Here is a 17,805-nt window from a genome sequence, read left to right as displayed (position 1 = left end):
GGATTTGTTGTCAATGTTTTGACCTCAAACTGGTGTCAGTTCTGAAAAAAGTCAATAGTTGAAAGAGGTGCAGAGTTCAAAATAACGAAAATAATGCCATTGCTGATTAGATGCTTTAAACAAATGTATTAGGCTCTTTCCCCTTGAACCATATGGTCCATCTACTATAAATTCATGGACAATATGGACACAGATATAAAGAATGAATACTATAAATTAAATTACTGTAAGTTAATAAAACAATAACAAAGTAAGTTTCAAACATCGCTGCTAATAACAGCTAGTTTCCAGACCGGACGTGTACCATCGTGCGCAAATAGATTTTGTCCCCCCACACCAAAATGCGATCATGACACGCAGGTTGCAATATAAAATAAAAAAAACTGAACCAATTATATTAATTTGGGGACAGGTCCAAAAGCATTAAATATTTATGGCAATTTAGCTAGCTAGCTTGCAGTTCCTAGCTTATTTGTCCTATTTAGCTAGCTTGCTGTTGCAAGCCAATTTGTCCTAGGATATAAATGTTGAAATGGTCCTCTACACCGACAATTAATCCACACATAAAACGGTCAACCGAATCGTTTCTAGTCATCTCTCCTCCTTCCAGGCTTTTTCTTCTTTGGACTTTATATGGCAATTGGCATATAACTTTTATAGTGTTACCACAACAACCGATCGACCTCTGTTCATCTTTCAATCACCCACGTGGGTATAACCAATGAGGAGATGGCACGTGGGTATCTGCTTCTATAAACCAATGAAGAGATGGTAGAGGCAGGACTTGCACAGCGTTCAGCGTCAGAAATAGAACTGACTTCTATTTTAGCGCTTGGCAGCGCAGACGCTCATTGGCACGTGTGAGCAGTGTGGGTGCAATGATTGAATAACATGTATGTATGTGTAAATGTATTTTGCAACGCTCGCGCACGTGACATGAGAGGTGTGGTCAGCATGTTACTCATACCACTCCCAGACAGTCCTAGCTACATTTTTGCTTTGCTAAGAAGCTATTTTTGTACAATTTTATTTTATTTTATGGAAATAAGAACTGTAAGGTAATTGATTGTTACCCAAAAATGTTTTGATATTGTGATAAAAACAGCTGCATTGGGTCTATAAGGGCAATCCACCAATACAGTCAACAAAGAGACTATCGATCATAGGTGGCCGTAGATCTAAACATTGAATTATTCAATGCTGTATCCAGACGACTTTGTTAACTTCTCTAGGGTAGGGGGCAGCATTTGGAATTTTGAATGAAAAGCATGCCCAAATTAAACTGCCTTCTACTCAGGCCCAGAAGATAGGATATGCATATAATTGGTAGATTTGGGTAGAAAACTAAAGTCTAAAGTTATGAAACTGTTCAAATAGTGTCTGTGAGTATAACCAAACTGATTTGGCAGGTGAAAACCTGAGAAAGATCCATTCAGGAAGTAGGATTTTTTGTTGTTGTTTTAGTTTTCTATTCAATTCCATTACCGTATCCATTGACTTAGGACTCAAATTGCAGTTCCTATGCCTTCCACTAGATGTCAACAGTCTTTAGAAATTGTTTCAGGTTTATATTCTGAAAAATGAGGAAGTAAGAGAAGTCTGAATGAGTGGACCCTGCAGTGTCACAGAGCTTTTTCATGTGCTCGACCGAGAGAGTGCCTTTCTTGTTTACCTTTTATATTGACGACGTTATTGTCCGGTTGAAATATTATCAATGATTTAGGCTAAAAACAACCTGACGATTGAATATAAACATCGTTTGACATGTTCCTATGAACTTTACGGATATAATTTGGAATTTTTTTCTGCCTGTTGTGACTGCGTTTGAGCCTTTGGATTACTGAAGAAAACGCTCAAACAAAACTGAGGTTTTTGGATATAAAGATTGACTTTATCGAACAAAAGGAACATTTATTGAATAAATGAATGTCTTCTGAGTGCAACCATATGAAGACCATTAAAGGTGAGTGATTAATTGTATCTCTATTTCTGATTTGTGTAACTCTTCTACTTGGCTGGTTACTGTTTGTAATGATTTGTCTGCTGGGTGATGTTCTCAAATAATCACAAGGTATGCTTTCGCCGTAAAGCATTTTTGAAATCTGACACTGTGGTTGGATTCACAAGAAGTTAATCTTTAAACCTATGTAAAATAGTTGAATTTGTATAATGAGTATTTCTGTATTTGAATTTGGCGCTCTGCAATCTCACTGGATGTTGGCCAGGTGGGACGCTAGTATCCCACATACCCTAGAGAGGTTAAGCCCTCCTTGACAAAGAGGAGAGCAGTTGTATTCAACTTTTTCATTGTATTCAATGTGTTCATTTGTATTGGGGATGCTACTAAATCAGTATATCAAAGTCCTCTATGGAACCCAGAACAACAACAAACGTGACTACATACCAGACTGAGGAAGTTCTATGTGATCCCATAGAAGTGGTGAAACTTAGTCTAAAACTATTCACATAAACCTAAACACACCCACAACACATCAACTCTAGAACCTTAGTTTCCCCCCTTGTTTTACAGTACTTAAAGCTGTGACCTTTGTTGTACCCGTACCCCAAAATGACCCCCTGAGGTAGCCTGACCCCTAGGCCTCCCCTCCCATGTGTACCCCATCTCTCTCACCAGTGACCTGGCTTCATAAAAAAAGGTTCTCTGGCAACATGCCAGGGAATATGTTGTTTTTTAAGAGCATGACTGAGATGGAACCACCTTTCAAAAATTCCCCAGGCAACATAAAAAGGCAGTTCTGGTTTATAGGGAAGCCCTTTAAAAGTAAACACGGCCCACTGGGCACAGACATCAATTCAACGTCTAGTCCACGTTGGTTCAACATAATTTCACTAATATTATGTGGAAACTATTCTGATTCAACCAGTGTGTGCCTAGTGGTTAAGGGCTTGTAAGTAAGCATTTCACACTAACGTCTACACTTGTTTTTTCCGGCGCATGTGACAAATAATGTTAATTTAATTTAGTGTGGGGGGGGGGCTGGTGATGTTGCTGATAGGGGCTAGCTCAGGGTTCCTCAAACCACTGCCCTGATGGAGAGATAGCACGGAGATACCACAGCATCCCTACCCGCCTGCGATAGAGATGGATTCCCCACTTCTCTTTTTGCCTTTCCACTAAAGACCTAAACACAGACTCTGCAACCATGATGCTTTGTTTTCCAGATGGAATTATTTTCTCTGTCAGCCATGTTCCAGACTGCCTTCAGTTTCCGCAATGTCTAATTCCTGAAGAAAATATAATATTTTCGAGGATGACTGATTTTGTTATCGTATATTTCCCAGTGGGTAATGATAAACATATAAGATATGCATGTTTTTAACATTGCTAGTGCATTGGTCTTTGTATAGAGAAACAGAATGGCTATAACAGGTCAGTGGAACTAGAAACTAGGAACTAGGGTGTATGAAATCCAAAACAGTCTCACTCTGACTGCCATGCTATCAGTGAGGTAAACCGGTCAGCAGGATCATGAATGCAAACCCCTCGCTCTAGTCTGAAGCTCTATCTACAACAGTGCTAATGTCCTAATACCTGAGATTTAGGTTCCTCTCCAGGCTTCTTCCCCATGGGAGGTTTTAGGGGTTCAAGTTTGGGTCATACTGTTGTTTCGTCCATAACGAGTGAGTGTGGAAGATGTAATACCCCTGAATTTCCCCACCAGCCGAGCAGTGGTCTCTACTCACCCTGCAGTACTCGTTGATAGGCCTCAGGCGCTTCATGGCCACATCCCTGATATGGCTTCTCCTGAACAGGATCTTCCCTGGAAGGAAGAAGAACAACAGTCTTTAGGATCTAATGTACATGTCTTACAAAGATACAAAGCCCTCTAGCCTCCCATCTTACCCTAGTCCTCAACCATGGTCTCACGTTATATATAGTACATACTCAAACTGTATGATAATTCAGTATTTGAATGGTGTGGATTCACAGTAGCAATTATACAAGCAGACATAAACAATTATAAATACTCCATAACTGCAATAGTCCGTTTTACAGATTACAATATTCACTTTTGATGGAAAATGTTATGTTTGTGCTTTTCTAATAACCAATTAGACTTGTTTCACGCAAGTGACTGATTGATCGTGCATGTGAGGAATCCTCACTATCAGTATAGTGAGCAATTTGTCAGTACGCCCAGAACATTGTTTTGAGAACCGAAAGAAGTATCTCAGTTTCAAGTTCTCAGCTTGGAGAGAAGAAGCCTCTTGAGGTATTGGTCATTCACATGCAGGAACCACACATTAATAATGTAAATAATGAAATATTAATTGTCTGTGTAAACAGTATAGAAGAGAACTAACGGGACTGCCCCGGCAGAGCTCCCAACCGACGTGTACTATGGTTTGTTGAAATCTTCTTCAGCATGCTGATAATAAAGAATGATTCATTTAATAGGTGAAAACCAGGTGTCCCTGGTGGTCATTTCCACATCAGTTTGGTGCCTGTGGAGCTTTCTAGTGAGGGTCTGCGAGGAAAACCGGTGGCTCATTTTATGTAGCATGAGGGAAATTCCCATCTGAGCAAAAGACGACGAGGACCCGCCCAGACCAGACCCTTACTGCGAGCTGCCCAGGAGGAGACACATAATCCACAAGGCTAAAGTCGTCTGGGACTACTGAGATGGGTAAGGGCTGGTCAGAGAAGCCCCACCGACAGCTGTCTACAGGCATTTCTGGGAATTGTCTATGTGGTCTGGGACTACTGAGTGTGTTTGGATAATAAGTTTCGATATATAACGTTAGCTAGGGGTTCTGTCCACCACCGCCCATCATAGTCTGGGACTACTAGTACTACTCTGGACTCCCGAGTGGCGTAGAGGTCTAAGGCACTGCATCACAGTTCTAGAGGTGTCACTACAGACCCTGGTTCGATTCCAGGCTGTATCACAACTGGCCGTGATTGAGAGTCCCATGGTGCGGCTCACAATTGGCCCAGTGTCGTTAGGGTTTAACCGGGGTAGGCCGTCATTGTAAATAAGAATTTGTTCTTATACGGACTAGCCTAGTTAAATAAACGTAATATAAAATAAAAAATACTAGTAATAGCACAAGGTGTTATTGAGCACGGTGTGTTGTTTTATATGTATAGGAAGTAGCGGCAAGAACCGTTGAAGAAACATATGGTGCTTAGGATGTACTGACAGAGAATCGTTGAAGATGCACATGAAGTGTTGTGGATGTGAAAACCTTAGCTTTACAACGTTATATGGGGATTATGTGTGATGTGAAAGAGGTGTGTGTCTGAAAGAATACCCCAGACAGTTCTGTTTGAGCTGAGTTTCTCGATCTATAACGTTATCTAGGGGTTCAGTCCACCACCACCCGTCGATCTACAGATAGTGAGCACTGACAGGAGAAGTCATTGACAAGTTTGAGAGGGTAACAGCTGTGATGGGTAAGGGCTGTTCAGAGAAACCCCACCGACAGCTGTCTAAAGGCATCTCTGGGACTTGTCTATGTGGTCTGGGAATACTGAGATTTCCTCGAGAAAATTATAGGCAGCAACTCAAACAGGAAGTACCCATGCTAAGGTCTATTCAACGCTGGTCTGACCAATTGGAATCCATGTCTCAAGATTGTTTTGATCTGGGATATGTTCCGGGTAGCCTCTGACAATAACATTGACGTATACACGGACACGATGACTGAGTTCATCAGGAAATGTATAGGGGATGTTGTTCCCACTGTGACTATTAAAACCTACTCAAACCAGAAACCATGGAAAAATGACAGCATTTGCACAAAACTAAAAGCGTGAACCAGCAGATTTAACGATTGCAAGATGACTGGGAATATAGTCGAATACAAACATTATGCAAAACGTCAGTACAGAGACAAAGTGGAATCGCAATTCAACGGCTCAGATACAATAAGTACGTGGCAGGGTCTACAGACAATCACGGATTACAAAGGGGAAACCAGCCACGTTGGGGACACCGACATCTTGCTCCCGGACAAGCTTAAACACCTTCGCTTGCTTTGAGGATGACACAGTATCACCGACACGGCCCACTCCCAGGGACAGTGGGCTCTTGTTCTCCGTGGCCGACGTAAGACAATTTAAGCATGTTAACCCTCACAAGACTGCTGGCCCAGAAGGCATCCCTAGCCGGGTCCTCAGAGCATGTGCAGACCAGCTGGCTGGAGTTTTTACAGACATATCTCTCCCTATCCCAGTCTGCTGTCCCCACTTGCTTAAATATGTCCACCACTGTTCCTGTACCCAAGAAAGCAAAGCTACTAAATGACGATCACCCTGTAGCACTCTCTTCTGTCATAATGAAGTGCTTTGAGAGACTATTTAAGGTTCATATCACCTCTACCTTACATCCTAGACCCACTTAAATTTGCATACTGCCCCAATAGATGATGCAATTGCCATCACACTGCACACTGCCCTATCCCATCTGGACAAGAGGAATACCTATCTAAGAATGCTGTTCATTGACTACAGCTCAGCATTCAACGACATAGCACCCTCCAAGCTCATCATTAAGCTTGGGGCCCTTGGTCTGAACCCTGCCTTGTGCCACTGGGCCCTGGACTTCCTGACAGGCCCAGGTGGTGAAGGTTGGAAACAACACCTCAACTTCACTGATCCTCAGCACAGGTGCCCCACAAGGGTGTGTGCTCAGCCCCCTCCTGTACTCCCTGCTCACCCATGACTGCGTGTCCATGCACGCCTCCAACTCAATCATCTCATTTTCAGAGGATACAACAGTGGTAGGCCTGGTTTCCAGCAATGATGAGACAGCCTACTGGGAGGAGGTGAGGGCCCTGGCGGAGTGGTGCCAAGAAAATAGCCTCTCCCTCAAAGTCAACAAAACGAAGAAGCTGATCGTGGACTTCAGGAAACAGCAGAGGGAGCATGCCGCTATCCACTTTGACGGGACCACAGTGTTATACACATTACTGCCAATTTGAAATGTTCCACCCACACAGAAAGTGTGCTGAAGAAGGCACAACAGAAATATAAATAGGACCCTCACAAACTTTTACAGATGCACAATTGAGAGCATTCTGTCAGGCTGTATCACCGCCTGGTATGGCAACTGCACCGCCCACAACTGCAGGGCTCTCCAGAGGGTGGTGTGGTCCGTCCAACATATCAACCACCCGAGCCACACTGCCTGCCTTCCAGGATACCCAGAGGACCCGATGTCACAAGAAGGCCAAAAAGATCATTAAGGACATAAACCACCCGAGCCACGGCATGTTCACCCCGCTACCATCCAGAAGGTGAGGTCAGTACAGGTGCATCAAAGCTGGAACCGAGAGACTGAAAAACAGCTTGTATTTCAAGGCCATCAGACTGTTAAATAGCCATCATTAGCCAGCTACCACCCGGTTACTCAACCCTGCACCTTAGAGGCTGCTCCCATATATACATAGACAGGGAATCACTGGTCACTTTAATAATGTTTACATACTGCTTTACTAATTTCACGTATTTACAGTATTCTATTCGACTGTATTTTAGTCAATGGCACTCCGACATTGCTCAACCTAATATTTATATATTTCTTAATTCCATTCTTTAATTTTAGATTCATGTGTATTGTTGTGACTTTTTAGATACTACTGCACTGTTGGAGCTAAAACACAAGCATTTCGCTACACCATCAATAACATCTGCTAAATGTGTATATAATCAATACAATTTGATTTGATTTTCATTTGATGTTGGCATGGTTTTCCAACAACAACACCCGTGTCAATACAGTATATCCTCCAAACAACAGCTTCGAGGGCATTATCACTTAAACAACACATGATCTCATGGTGCATTTAGAATGGTAACAGCAGGCCTACATAACGTATGTTACAGCTATGAAGAACAATGAGTAAGCTAGAATATATTAAGTGGGCTTGTGTAGACACGTAAAGACAAATACTAATAGAGACTGATTACATTTTCTCACAACAAATGATCGCATGGCATATTTGGGCTTGTGTAGAGACTACAGTCGTGGCCAAACGTTTTGAGAATGACCCAAATATTAATTTCCACAAAGTTTGCTGCTTCAGTGTCTTTAGATATATTTGTCAGATGTTACTATGGAATACTGATGTATAATTACAAGCATTTCAGAAGTATCAACGGCTTTTATTGACAATGACATGAAGTTGATGCAAAGAGTCAATATTTGCAGTGTTGACCCTTCTTTTTCAAGACCTCTGCAATCTGCCCTGGCATGCTGTCAACTAACTTCTGGGCCACATCCTGACTGATGGCAGCCCATTCTTGCATAATCAATGCTTGGAGTTTGTCAGAATTTGTGGGTTTTTGATTGTCCACCTGCCTCTTGAGGATTGTTAAGTGCACTGTGAATCATTTTGCGATGTCTCTTTTTAACCGAAGTACCAATCACAGCGTCTGTTGGAGACAGAGAGGGCTCACACCACCTCTGGTCATTCTCACCTCTCTTCCTTGTGAAGAGTTCTCATCCCGCTTTCAACGGGGTCCTGATGACAACAGCAACTGGCGACTCAGGGCGCATACTAGAGGAGATATGCTTTCTATTAAGCAAAGGGTCTTTCAGAATAATACCAGCGGAATAGAGCCATTGTGGCTTCTACTCCCAGTACTTCCAGGTTCCCCCAAAAATGGGGGAGGAGGGGGGTGCACCCCATTCTGGCTCTACGGATCCTCAACAGCTTTCTGAGTGTACACGTTCCGTATGCTTTCGCTCAATGTGCGGACTCTCTCTGTTTGTCAAGGTGACTGGTTCATTTCAGTCGACCTGCACAACGCTTATTTTCATGTACACTTCCTGAAGTATTCACGCCCCTTGACGTTTTATTATAATGAACTTAATTGTCCTTTTTGACACAACTTCTCTTTTTTTTAAACATTCTTATTTTTTTTAACAAATGTTAGCATTTTTCTTCCACTATCTTGATTTAGATAACTATTCAACCCCCCTGGCAGCGATTCCAGCTGTGAATCTTTCTGGGTCTCTAAGAGCTTTGCACACCTGGATTGTACAACATTTGTCCATTTATTATTTTCAAAATTCTTCAAGCTCTATAAAATTGTTTGTTGATCATTGCTAGACAACCTTTTTCAGTTCTTGCCATAGATTTTCAAGCAGATTTAAGTCAACTGTAAAATCGGCCACTCAAGAACATTCACTGCCTTTTTGGTAAGCAACTCCAGTGTTACTTTGTCTTTGTTTTAGGTTATTGTCCTGCTGAAAGGTGAATTCATCTCCCAGTGTCTGGTGGAAAGCAGACAACCAGGTGAACCTCTACAATTTTGCCAGAGCTTAGTTCTATTCAGTTTATTGTTGTTTTTATTCTGAAACTCCACAGTCCTTAACGATTACAAGCATACCCATAACATGATGCAGCCACCACTATGCTTGGTAATATGCAGCATGGTACTTGGTAATGTATTGGATTTGCCCAAACATAACACTTGGTGTTCAGGACTAAAACTAAATTGCTTTGCCACATTTTTTTGAAGTTTTACTTTAGTGCCTTTGTTGCAAACCAATAGGTGCCCTTTGCGAGGCATTGGAAAACATCCCTGGTCTTTGCGGTTGAATCTGTTTTGAAATGAACTGCTCAACTGCAGGAGTTTACAGATCATTATGTGTGGGGTACAGAGATGAGGTAGTTATTTAAAAACTATAGCTATTGCACACATCGAGTCCATGCAACTTGTGATTTGCTAAGCACATTTTTACTCCTGAACTTATTTAGGCTTGCCATAACAAAGGGGTTGAATACCAAAGCTTTTAATTTTTAAAAATGTATTTGGAAAAGAAAATCTAAACTTAACTCCACTTTAACATGGGGTATTGTGTGTAGGGAAGAGACAAATCTCAATGTAATCCATTTTTAATTTGGGCTGTAACTTAGTGGGAAAAGTAGAGGGTACAAAGTACTCTGCCGACACGCAGGAGTTCTCAGGTTTGCCTTTCAAGGAAAAGCCTACGAATACCACGCTGTCCCCTTAGGGCTAACATTCGCTACCCAAATGTTCAGCAAGTGTGTAGTGACAGCTCTAGCACCCCTGAGAATCAAGGGACTAAGTGTATCTGCTTACATAGACGATTACATGCTTTGATCCCCGACACAGGAGCAAGTGGTACGAGACACGGCTTCTCTTGTAACCCACCTCAACGAGGTAGGGTTCAAGATCAACCAGAAAGAGTTGTTTGGTGCCATCACAGAGAATAGAATACCTACGGGTCAAGATGGTTTCTCTGTCTCGTTGGGCCACACTCTCGGACAGCCTTATCACGTCATTCCGACAGTGCCTCTCCCTGTTCAACAGGGGGGCGCTCGGTCACGCTCAAAACGTGTCACCTAGTGCTGGGGTTGATGGCGTCCATCTTGGTACTACCACTAGGACTACTAAGCGTTTGGGTAACTGCTCCATTGCCTGTGTCCACGTCTGCACCACAATCAAAAGATTTAAGTTGACCACAGACTGTCTATCGGCTCTCCGTCACTGGAAGACCCTCTCGATCTTTGCTTCAGGCACTTCCCTAGGGTTAGTGTCTTCGAGCGAGGTGGTGACGACAGACTCACTCACAGGGTGGGGTGCAGTTCATGGGGCAAGAGCAATGAACCGACTGTGTTCACCACTGCTGACAACGTTTCATTCGCTGATACACTTTCTGCCCTTCCTTTTGGAATTGTCACATCCTGGTCAGTACATAATATGACTGGTGGCATAAACCGCCTGGGGGACATTCAGTCTACAGACTACTATATATACACACAGTACCAGTAAAAAGTTTGGACACACCTACTCATTCCAGGGTTTTTCTTTATTTTACTATTTTCTACATTGTAGAATAATCTCTACATGGTAGAATAATAGTGAAGATATCAAAACTATGAAATAACACATATGGAATCATGTAGTAACCAAAAAAAGTGTTAAACAAATCAAAATATATTTTAGATTCTTCAAAGTAGCCACCCTTTGCCTTGACAGCTTTGCACACGCTTGGCATTCTCTCAACCAGCTTCACCTGGAATGCTTTTCCCACAGTCTTGAAGGCGTTCCCACATAAGCTGAGCACTTGTTGGCTGCTTTTCCTTCACTTTGTGGTCGAACTCATCCCAAACCATCTCAATTGGGATGAGGTTGGGTGATTGTGGAGGCCAGGTCATCTGAAGCAGCACTCCATCACTCTCCTTCTTGGTCAAATAGCCCTTACACAGCCTGGAGGTGTGTTTTGGGTCATTGTCCTGTTGGAAAAACAAATGATAGCCCCACTAAGCGCAAACCAGATGTGATGGCGTATCACTGCAGAATGCTGTGGTAGCCATGTTGGTTGAATGTGCCTTGAATTCTATATAAATCACTGACAGTGTCACCAGAAAAGCACCCCCACACCATCACACCACCACCTGCATGCTTCACGGTGGGAACCACACATACGGAGATCAGCCGTTCACCTACTCTGCGTCTCACAAAGACACGGTGGTTGGAACCAAAAATCTCATGTAGTTTCATCAGACCAGAGAATCTTGTTTCTCATGGCCTGAGTCATTTAGGTGGGCTGTCATGTGCCTTTCACTGAGGAGTGGTTTTGTTCTGGCCACTCTACCATAAAGACCTGATTGGTGGAGTGCTGCAGAGATGGTTGTCCTTCCATCTTCAAAGAAGAACTCTTGAGCTCTGTCAGAGTGACCATCAGGTTCATGGTCTGCTCCTTGACCAAGGCCCTTCTCCCCCGATTGCTAAGTTTGGCTGGGCGGCCAGCTCTAGGAAGAGTCTTGGTGGTTCCAAACCTCTTCCATTTAAGAATGATGGAGGCCACTGTGTTCTTGGGGAACCTTCAATGCTGCAGAAATGTTTTGGTACCCTTCCCCAGATCTGTGCTTCCACACAATCCTGTCTCAGAGCTCTACGGACAATTATTTTGACCTAATGGCTTGGTTTTTGCTCTGACATGCACTGTCAACTGTGGGACCATTAACTAGACAGGTGTTTGCCTTTCCAAATAATTTCAAATATATTGAATTTACTCCAAGTTGTAGAAATATATCTCAAGGATGATCAATGGAAACAGGATGCACCTAAGCTCAATTGAGTCTCATAGCAAATGGTCTGAATATTTACCTAAATGAGGTATGTGTTTTTATTTTTAATACATTTGCAAAACTTTCTAAACCTGTTTTCACTTTGTTATTATGGGGTATTTTGTGTACATGAGGTTGGGGAAATAATTTCAGTGGAAAACAGTGGAAAAAGGGAAGGGGTCTGAATACTTTCCGAATGCACTGTACATACATGTGCGCGTGCTTGCACACACGTACCATACGTATGTGGGCATCCCTTCTAATTAGTGGTTTTGGTTATTTCAGCCACATCTGTTGCTGACGAGTGTATAAAATAGAGACGACGGCTCATAATAATGGCTGGAATGGAGGAATTGGAATGGTATCAAACACAAAAGATGTGGTTTCCATCTGGCTGATAGCACACCATTGATATCAGCTACAGGCACCCGCACCCCCCCCCCCCCATCTTCTCTCCTCTTAAAGGTGTGAATGATATTTTCTCTACTTTGGCTTGCTGACGGTCCAGACACTTTCCCAGAACAGTTTATTAAAACTGAGTCAGGAGTCTTGAAAGTTGACCACTATTCTCACTCTCAGTTCTCAAATAGAAAGCTTTCTTGACACTTTTCCAAGTTCTCTGGGGTCAAGGGGAAAATCGACTCAACACTGCCCTCTTTGTATGTTCCACATGATCATGGGTGCATTCGATGAAAGGTCTATTTTTAGGGGAAAATAAAATGGCTGTTACAGTTCAGAGTCAAGGCTGGGCCAGATAGGCAGACTTCATGGCAAATCTGACGGCTAGCGAGGTATAAAACAGCTTTTATTGCCCAGAGAGCAACTTATCTCAAGTCCTCTACTCAACACAATACCTACCCAGGGCAGCCACAGGAAACTGTCATGTGAAATAGCGTCTTTTAAAAATGTGTTGTTGGCAACAACAGATTATACGAATTTGGCCAAGGGGTCTGTAGAACAAGTTTAGAGGGTACAATACAATGTAATATTGTTAATCTACACTAGAGGCTACCTTTAGATGCACAATCCCCCCCGCCAAACAATGTTGCACTAATTTAAGCTTTAACTGCTAAATTGTCCTGCTGTCCCATGGCAAAATGTGTAGAATTGAGATATTACCATGAACTGCAAAATTATCTGACACGAAGACTAGGACTTTTCTTTTCTTTTAATATTCTTTCCCAAGGCCAAGTCAGAGTTGTGTTATGATTTTAGGTGGGTTCCTGATGAATTTGCTATCACAAAAGGGGTCCCGAGACGCAAAAAGCTTGTGAACCCCTGGGCTAATGAATTGCGTTTGGGGCTGAGTGCTGGAAAGAGGCATGCCTGTGGAGAGGGTAGATGGTATGTGTGATAAGTAATTACAGGGGTTCCAGATGCTGACTGATAACATACAGCCACTTCCCATATTGCTGTAGAATGGCCTGCTTTGTTTACCGGTAAACAGCACTTAAGTACAAAATACTTTGTTATTCTCTTTAGGGGAGGCATGACCAAATGACATAGGCCACACAAGTGTTACATAAATATAGGTTCTTAATTAATAGAGACAACTTATGCAGTTCCATGGAATTATTCAGTTCCATGGCGCCATTTGTGTAGCTGATATTTTGAAGTTAAGAGCAAATTTGCCTTGGCTCCTGGTATGAATAAATTAAGCTGTGTGGAAGCTGACATAGCTCCGTGCTGTGACAGCCACTGAGGTCGTCAGACAGCCTGGATATACAAGCATTCATCATTAAATCCTCTGTCAACATTGATTCAATTGATCTCATTCACAACATTGAAGAGTCGACTGCTGACTCGTATGCCGAATCATAACCATGGTGAGGGGGGGGGGGGGGGGGACACTAAGCAGACAGTTTGTAGATGCCACAGAACGACTTTTCTGATCCTAAGAGGCCAAAGAAGTGAAAACAAAATGAGAGGCCTTGAAGTAAAAACTAAGTCCTGACAGGAAAATCACTTTCGTGTCTTGTTGGTTTGGTCTGAGTCGCCCAGATTTGCCATTTGTTCTGCAACGGTTTCCCTGACCATGTAGTCGTGAGCGCAGACAGAACTTTGCTGTGCAAATCGGGCCATGCCACAGTTCTCAAAGAGCAGCAGAAGTTAATCCGAGGCTACTAGACCCTGCTAGACAGCTTCACATAACAGAATGTCTTTCCGGTCCCGTTTTGAAAGACGAGTGTGCGGAGAAGGGAGGATTTAGACATAGGAGTTCAAATGGGAACCACCTGAAATAATTTTGAGCTGCCCACTTCAATGACATTCAAGGGAGACCAACGACTCAAAACAGCAGGCCTAGATGTTGATGTGATGCGGCATACGATAACCATTCCAATGTCGGCACCGTTCATTGTTGGGGAAAAATAAGAAATTCTACATTTTAGTTTTGGAACATTTTTGAAAACTTTTAAACCAGGAATCCTCAACTAGATTCAGCCACAGGCAGATATGTTCTTGAGGAGATGGTCAGGGGCCGGATCTTTAAGTTTTTTAATACATTTGCAAAAATTCCCAAAAACTAGTTTTCGCTTTGTCATTATGGGATATTGTGTGTAGATTGCTGAGGAAATTGATTGACTTAATCCATTTTAGAATAAGGATGTAATGTTAACAACATTTTGAAAAAAGTCAAGCGATCAGAATATTTTCCGACAGCACTGCAATTACATTTAAATTGTAGACTGCAAATTGACCACAAGAAGCCCAAACTGATATATTTGACTAAAATAATTTAAAATCTTGCTTACATTTGTATACAGTCCGATACTGTAGATATGCGTGGGTATACTTTGGAACAGATTTCCTAAGTTAAAATCATGCTGGTGTTATTAGTCTTATTACCAACAACTAAAAAATGTTATGTTTTGCTTAGCACTTGGGGGGCCAAATTCAAACCGTAGGATGCCAGTTGCGGAACCCTGCTTTAAACCGTTTATTAATGTACACTGAACAAAAATATCAATTCAACAATTTCAAAGATATATGGAAATCAGTAATTTAATAATTAAATAAATTCATTATGCCCTAATCTATATATTTCACATCACTGTTAATGAAGATATGCATCTGGTCGCAGACATGCAAAAGTAGGGGAGTGATTCAGAAAACCAGTCAGTGTCTGGCGTGACCACCATTTGACACATCTCCTTCACAGAGTTCATCAAGCTGTTTATTGTGGAATGTTGTCCCACTCTTCAATGGCTGCAAAATTACTGGATATTGGCAGGAACTGGAACATGCTGCCATACAAGTTGATACAGAGCATCCCAAACGTGCTCAATGTGTGACCTGTCTGGTGAGCATGCAGGCCAATGAAGAACTGGGACATTTTCAGCTTCCAGGAATTGTGTACAGATCCTTGAGACATGGGGCCGTGCATTAAGATGATGAAACATGAGGTGATGGCGGCAGATGAATGGCACGACAATGGGCCTCAGGATCTCATCATGGCATCTCTGTGCATTAAAATTGCCATTGATAAATGCAATTCTGTTCACTGTCCGTAGCTTATGCCTTCACATACCATGCCTGCCACCATGGGGCACTCCGTTCGCAACGTCAACCAACCGCTCGCCCACACAATGCCTTACACGCCATCTGCCTGGTATAGTTGAAACTGGGAGTCATCTGTGATGAACACACTTCTCCAGTGTGCCAGTGGCCATCGAATGTGAGCATTTGCCCACTGAAGTTGCTTATAATGCTGGACTGTGGTCAGGTCAAGACCCTGGAGAGGATGACGAGCATGCAGATGAGCTTCCCTCGTGTGGTTTCTTACAGTTTTGTGCAGAAATTCTTCAGTTGTGCAAACCCAGTTTCATCAGCTATCGGTCTCAAACCATCCCGCAGGTGAAGCAGCTGGATGTGGCGATTCTGGGCTGGCGTGGTTACATGTGGTTGTGAGGCCGGTTGGACATGCCACTAAGTTCTCTAAAACTACATTGGATGCGGCTTGTGGTAGAGAATTTAACAAAAAATGATCTGGCAACAGCTCTGGTGGACATTCCTGCAGTCAGCGTGCCAATTACACACTCCTTCAACTTGAGACATCTGTGGCATTGTGCTGTGACACAACTGCACATTTTGTGGGATTTTATTATACCCAACACAAGGTGCACCTGTGTAATGATCATGCTGTTTGATCAGCTTCTTGATATGCCACACCTGTCCAGTGGATGGATTATCTTGGTGAAGGAGAAATGCTTACTAACAAGGATGTAAGCACATTTTTTGAGCGAAATAAGCTTTCTGTGCGTATAGAACATGTCTGGGCCCTTTTCAGGTCATGAAACATTGGACCAAAACTTTACATTTTGCGTTTTATATTTCACTAGCTCAAACGTTCCTGTGTGAGTGTTGCAGCTGACTTGGCCCACTCAAGATAACATGCTACGGATCAGGCTGGTTATTTAGATTTTAAGTAGCAAGCAATTGATATCATCGTAAACTTGTTGGAAGCGAGGCAGCTTTGGTCATCTTTAAGTCCTTTTTTGAGCCACATTCCATTTCTTGCTATGCCTTTTCCATTTGCCTTCATTCACCTCAAAGATGTAATAGTATTAGATAGGTGTTGATGAAATGTCTACCAATACTTACACCAATCCACTGCTTTTAAATCGTTGAGGGGGTGAGAATTCAGATTGGGCTCATGTCATCCAATAGTAGCCTAGTGCATGAAGTCTTCCAGTTCCTGCTTTCTCAGTCATCAATCATCTTTGAGGCTGATATAAACTGACTTCTCATATAAATAGCAATGTTTGATTTAGCTAGCTAATACACTCTGAATTACCAGCAATCAATTATTAGTTCACGAGTGGTCCCAAAGATGGTCAACAATAGTGAGTATTCCAATTATATCACCTCGTCATGGAGAGATCATCTTCAAATAGAATTAAGGTAAGCTAGCTAAGTACACAACTGCATTAGTTAACCAGACTTTATAGAGATCAGACTACCTGCATCTACTTTGTATTCGTTCAAGATAGGTCAATGTTAGTGTTGTGGGAGTGACAGGTTTGAAGAAAAGCTCCTAGCTGGCCTAAATGTTTCACTGACTAGGTTATTTCCCCAGCCATGCTATTTAACATTCCTGCTGTGTCCCATAAAACAAATTAGCTAACAAGTTTGTGTTAATTGATTTAGAGAGATTACTTAGACACACACAGACACACATATGCACACACACACAAACGTGTGAAGAGGGAGAAAGTCCCTGTGTCCTTTAAAACATTTGGGTCTCAAGGCAGTGTGGACATATAGGTATTGTTCCTGTGGATACACTCCAATCCTCTCCACTTAAATTGATAGATCATCTTTTAGCAGCAGCAAGGAAATGTGCAACAAAATGCTGGAAAAATGAACATGCACCTTCAAAAGATATGTGGTTAGGTCTATGCCCGGGAACGTGCTGACACGTTGACAGCATAGGTATGAAGGTGTCTGGTCAGAGTTCCTGTCATGTCGTATGGGTCTTATTCTGTCATTTGTGGGCTTTTTTGTTTGTTGTTTTTGTGTGACATCATCCAAATTGTATACTTATTCAGACTCTTGAAGAATTTGCTCTATACAGCCTAAATGTACCCTTAACATGTGAATGTAACTACGCTCCTTAGTAAAGACAGTAAAGATAAGTTGTGTATATGTATGATACATGCTCTTTTAATAAAAATGTATGTTTAAAAACAAACATTTGGGTCTCCATGACCAATTTACTTGTGTACCCAAATA

At 42.3% G+C, this 17,805-nt stretch overlaps 1 protein-coding gene across 1 annotated transcript in view; it reads right to left on the bottom strand.

The window, feature by feature from the left end:
* LOC115105267 (SH3 and PX domain-containing protein 2B-like) overlaps window positions 1-17,805 on the bottom strand; it is an 83,608-nt gene that overhangs the window by 32,548 nt on the left and 33,255 nt on the right. The window contains 1 exon segment of the mRNA XM_029627072.2: window positions 3,706-3,782. Coding sequence (XP_029482932.2) covers window positions 3,706-3,782 — 77 coding nt within the window.

This window comes from Oncorhynchus nerka, linkage group LG22 (assembly GCF_034236695.1).
Source record: "Oncorhynchus nerka isolate Pitt River linkage group LG22, Oner_Uvic_2.0, whole genome shotgun sequence".
Taxonomy (NCBI): Eukaryota; Metazoa; Chordata; class Actinopteri; order Salmoniformes; family Salmonidae; genus Oncorhynchus; species Oncorhynchus nerka.
The sequence above is the reverse complement of the archived record's forward strand: the minus strand, read 5'-3'. Positions and strand labels throughout refer to the sequence as shown.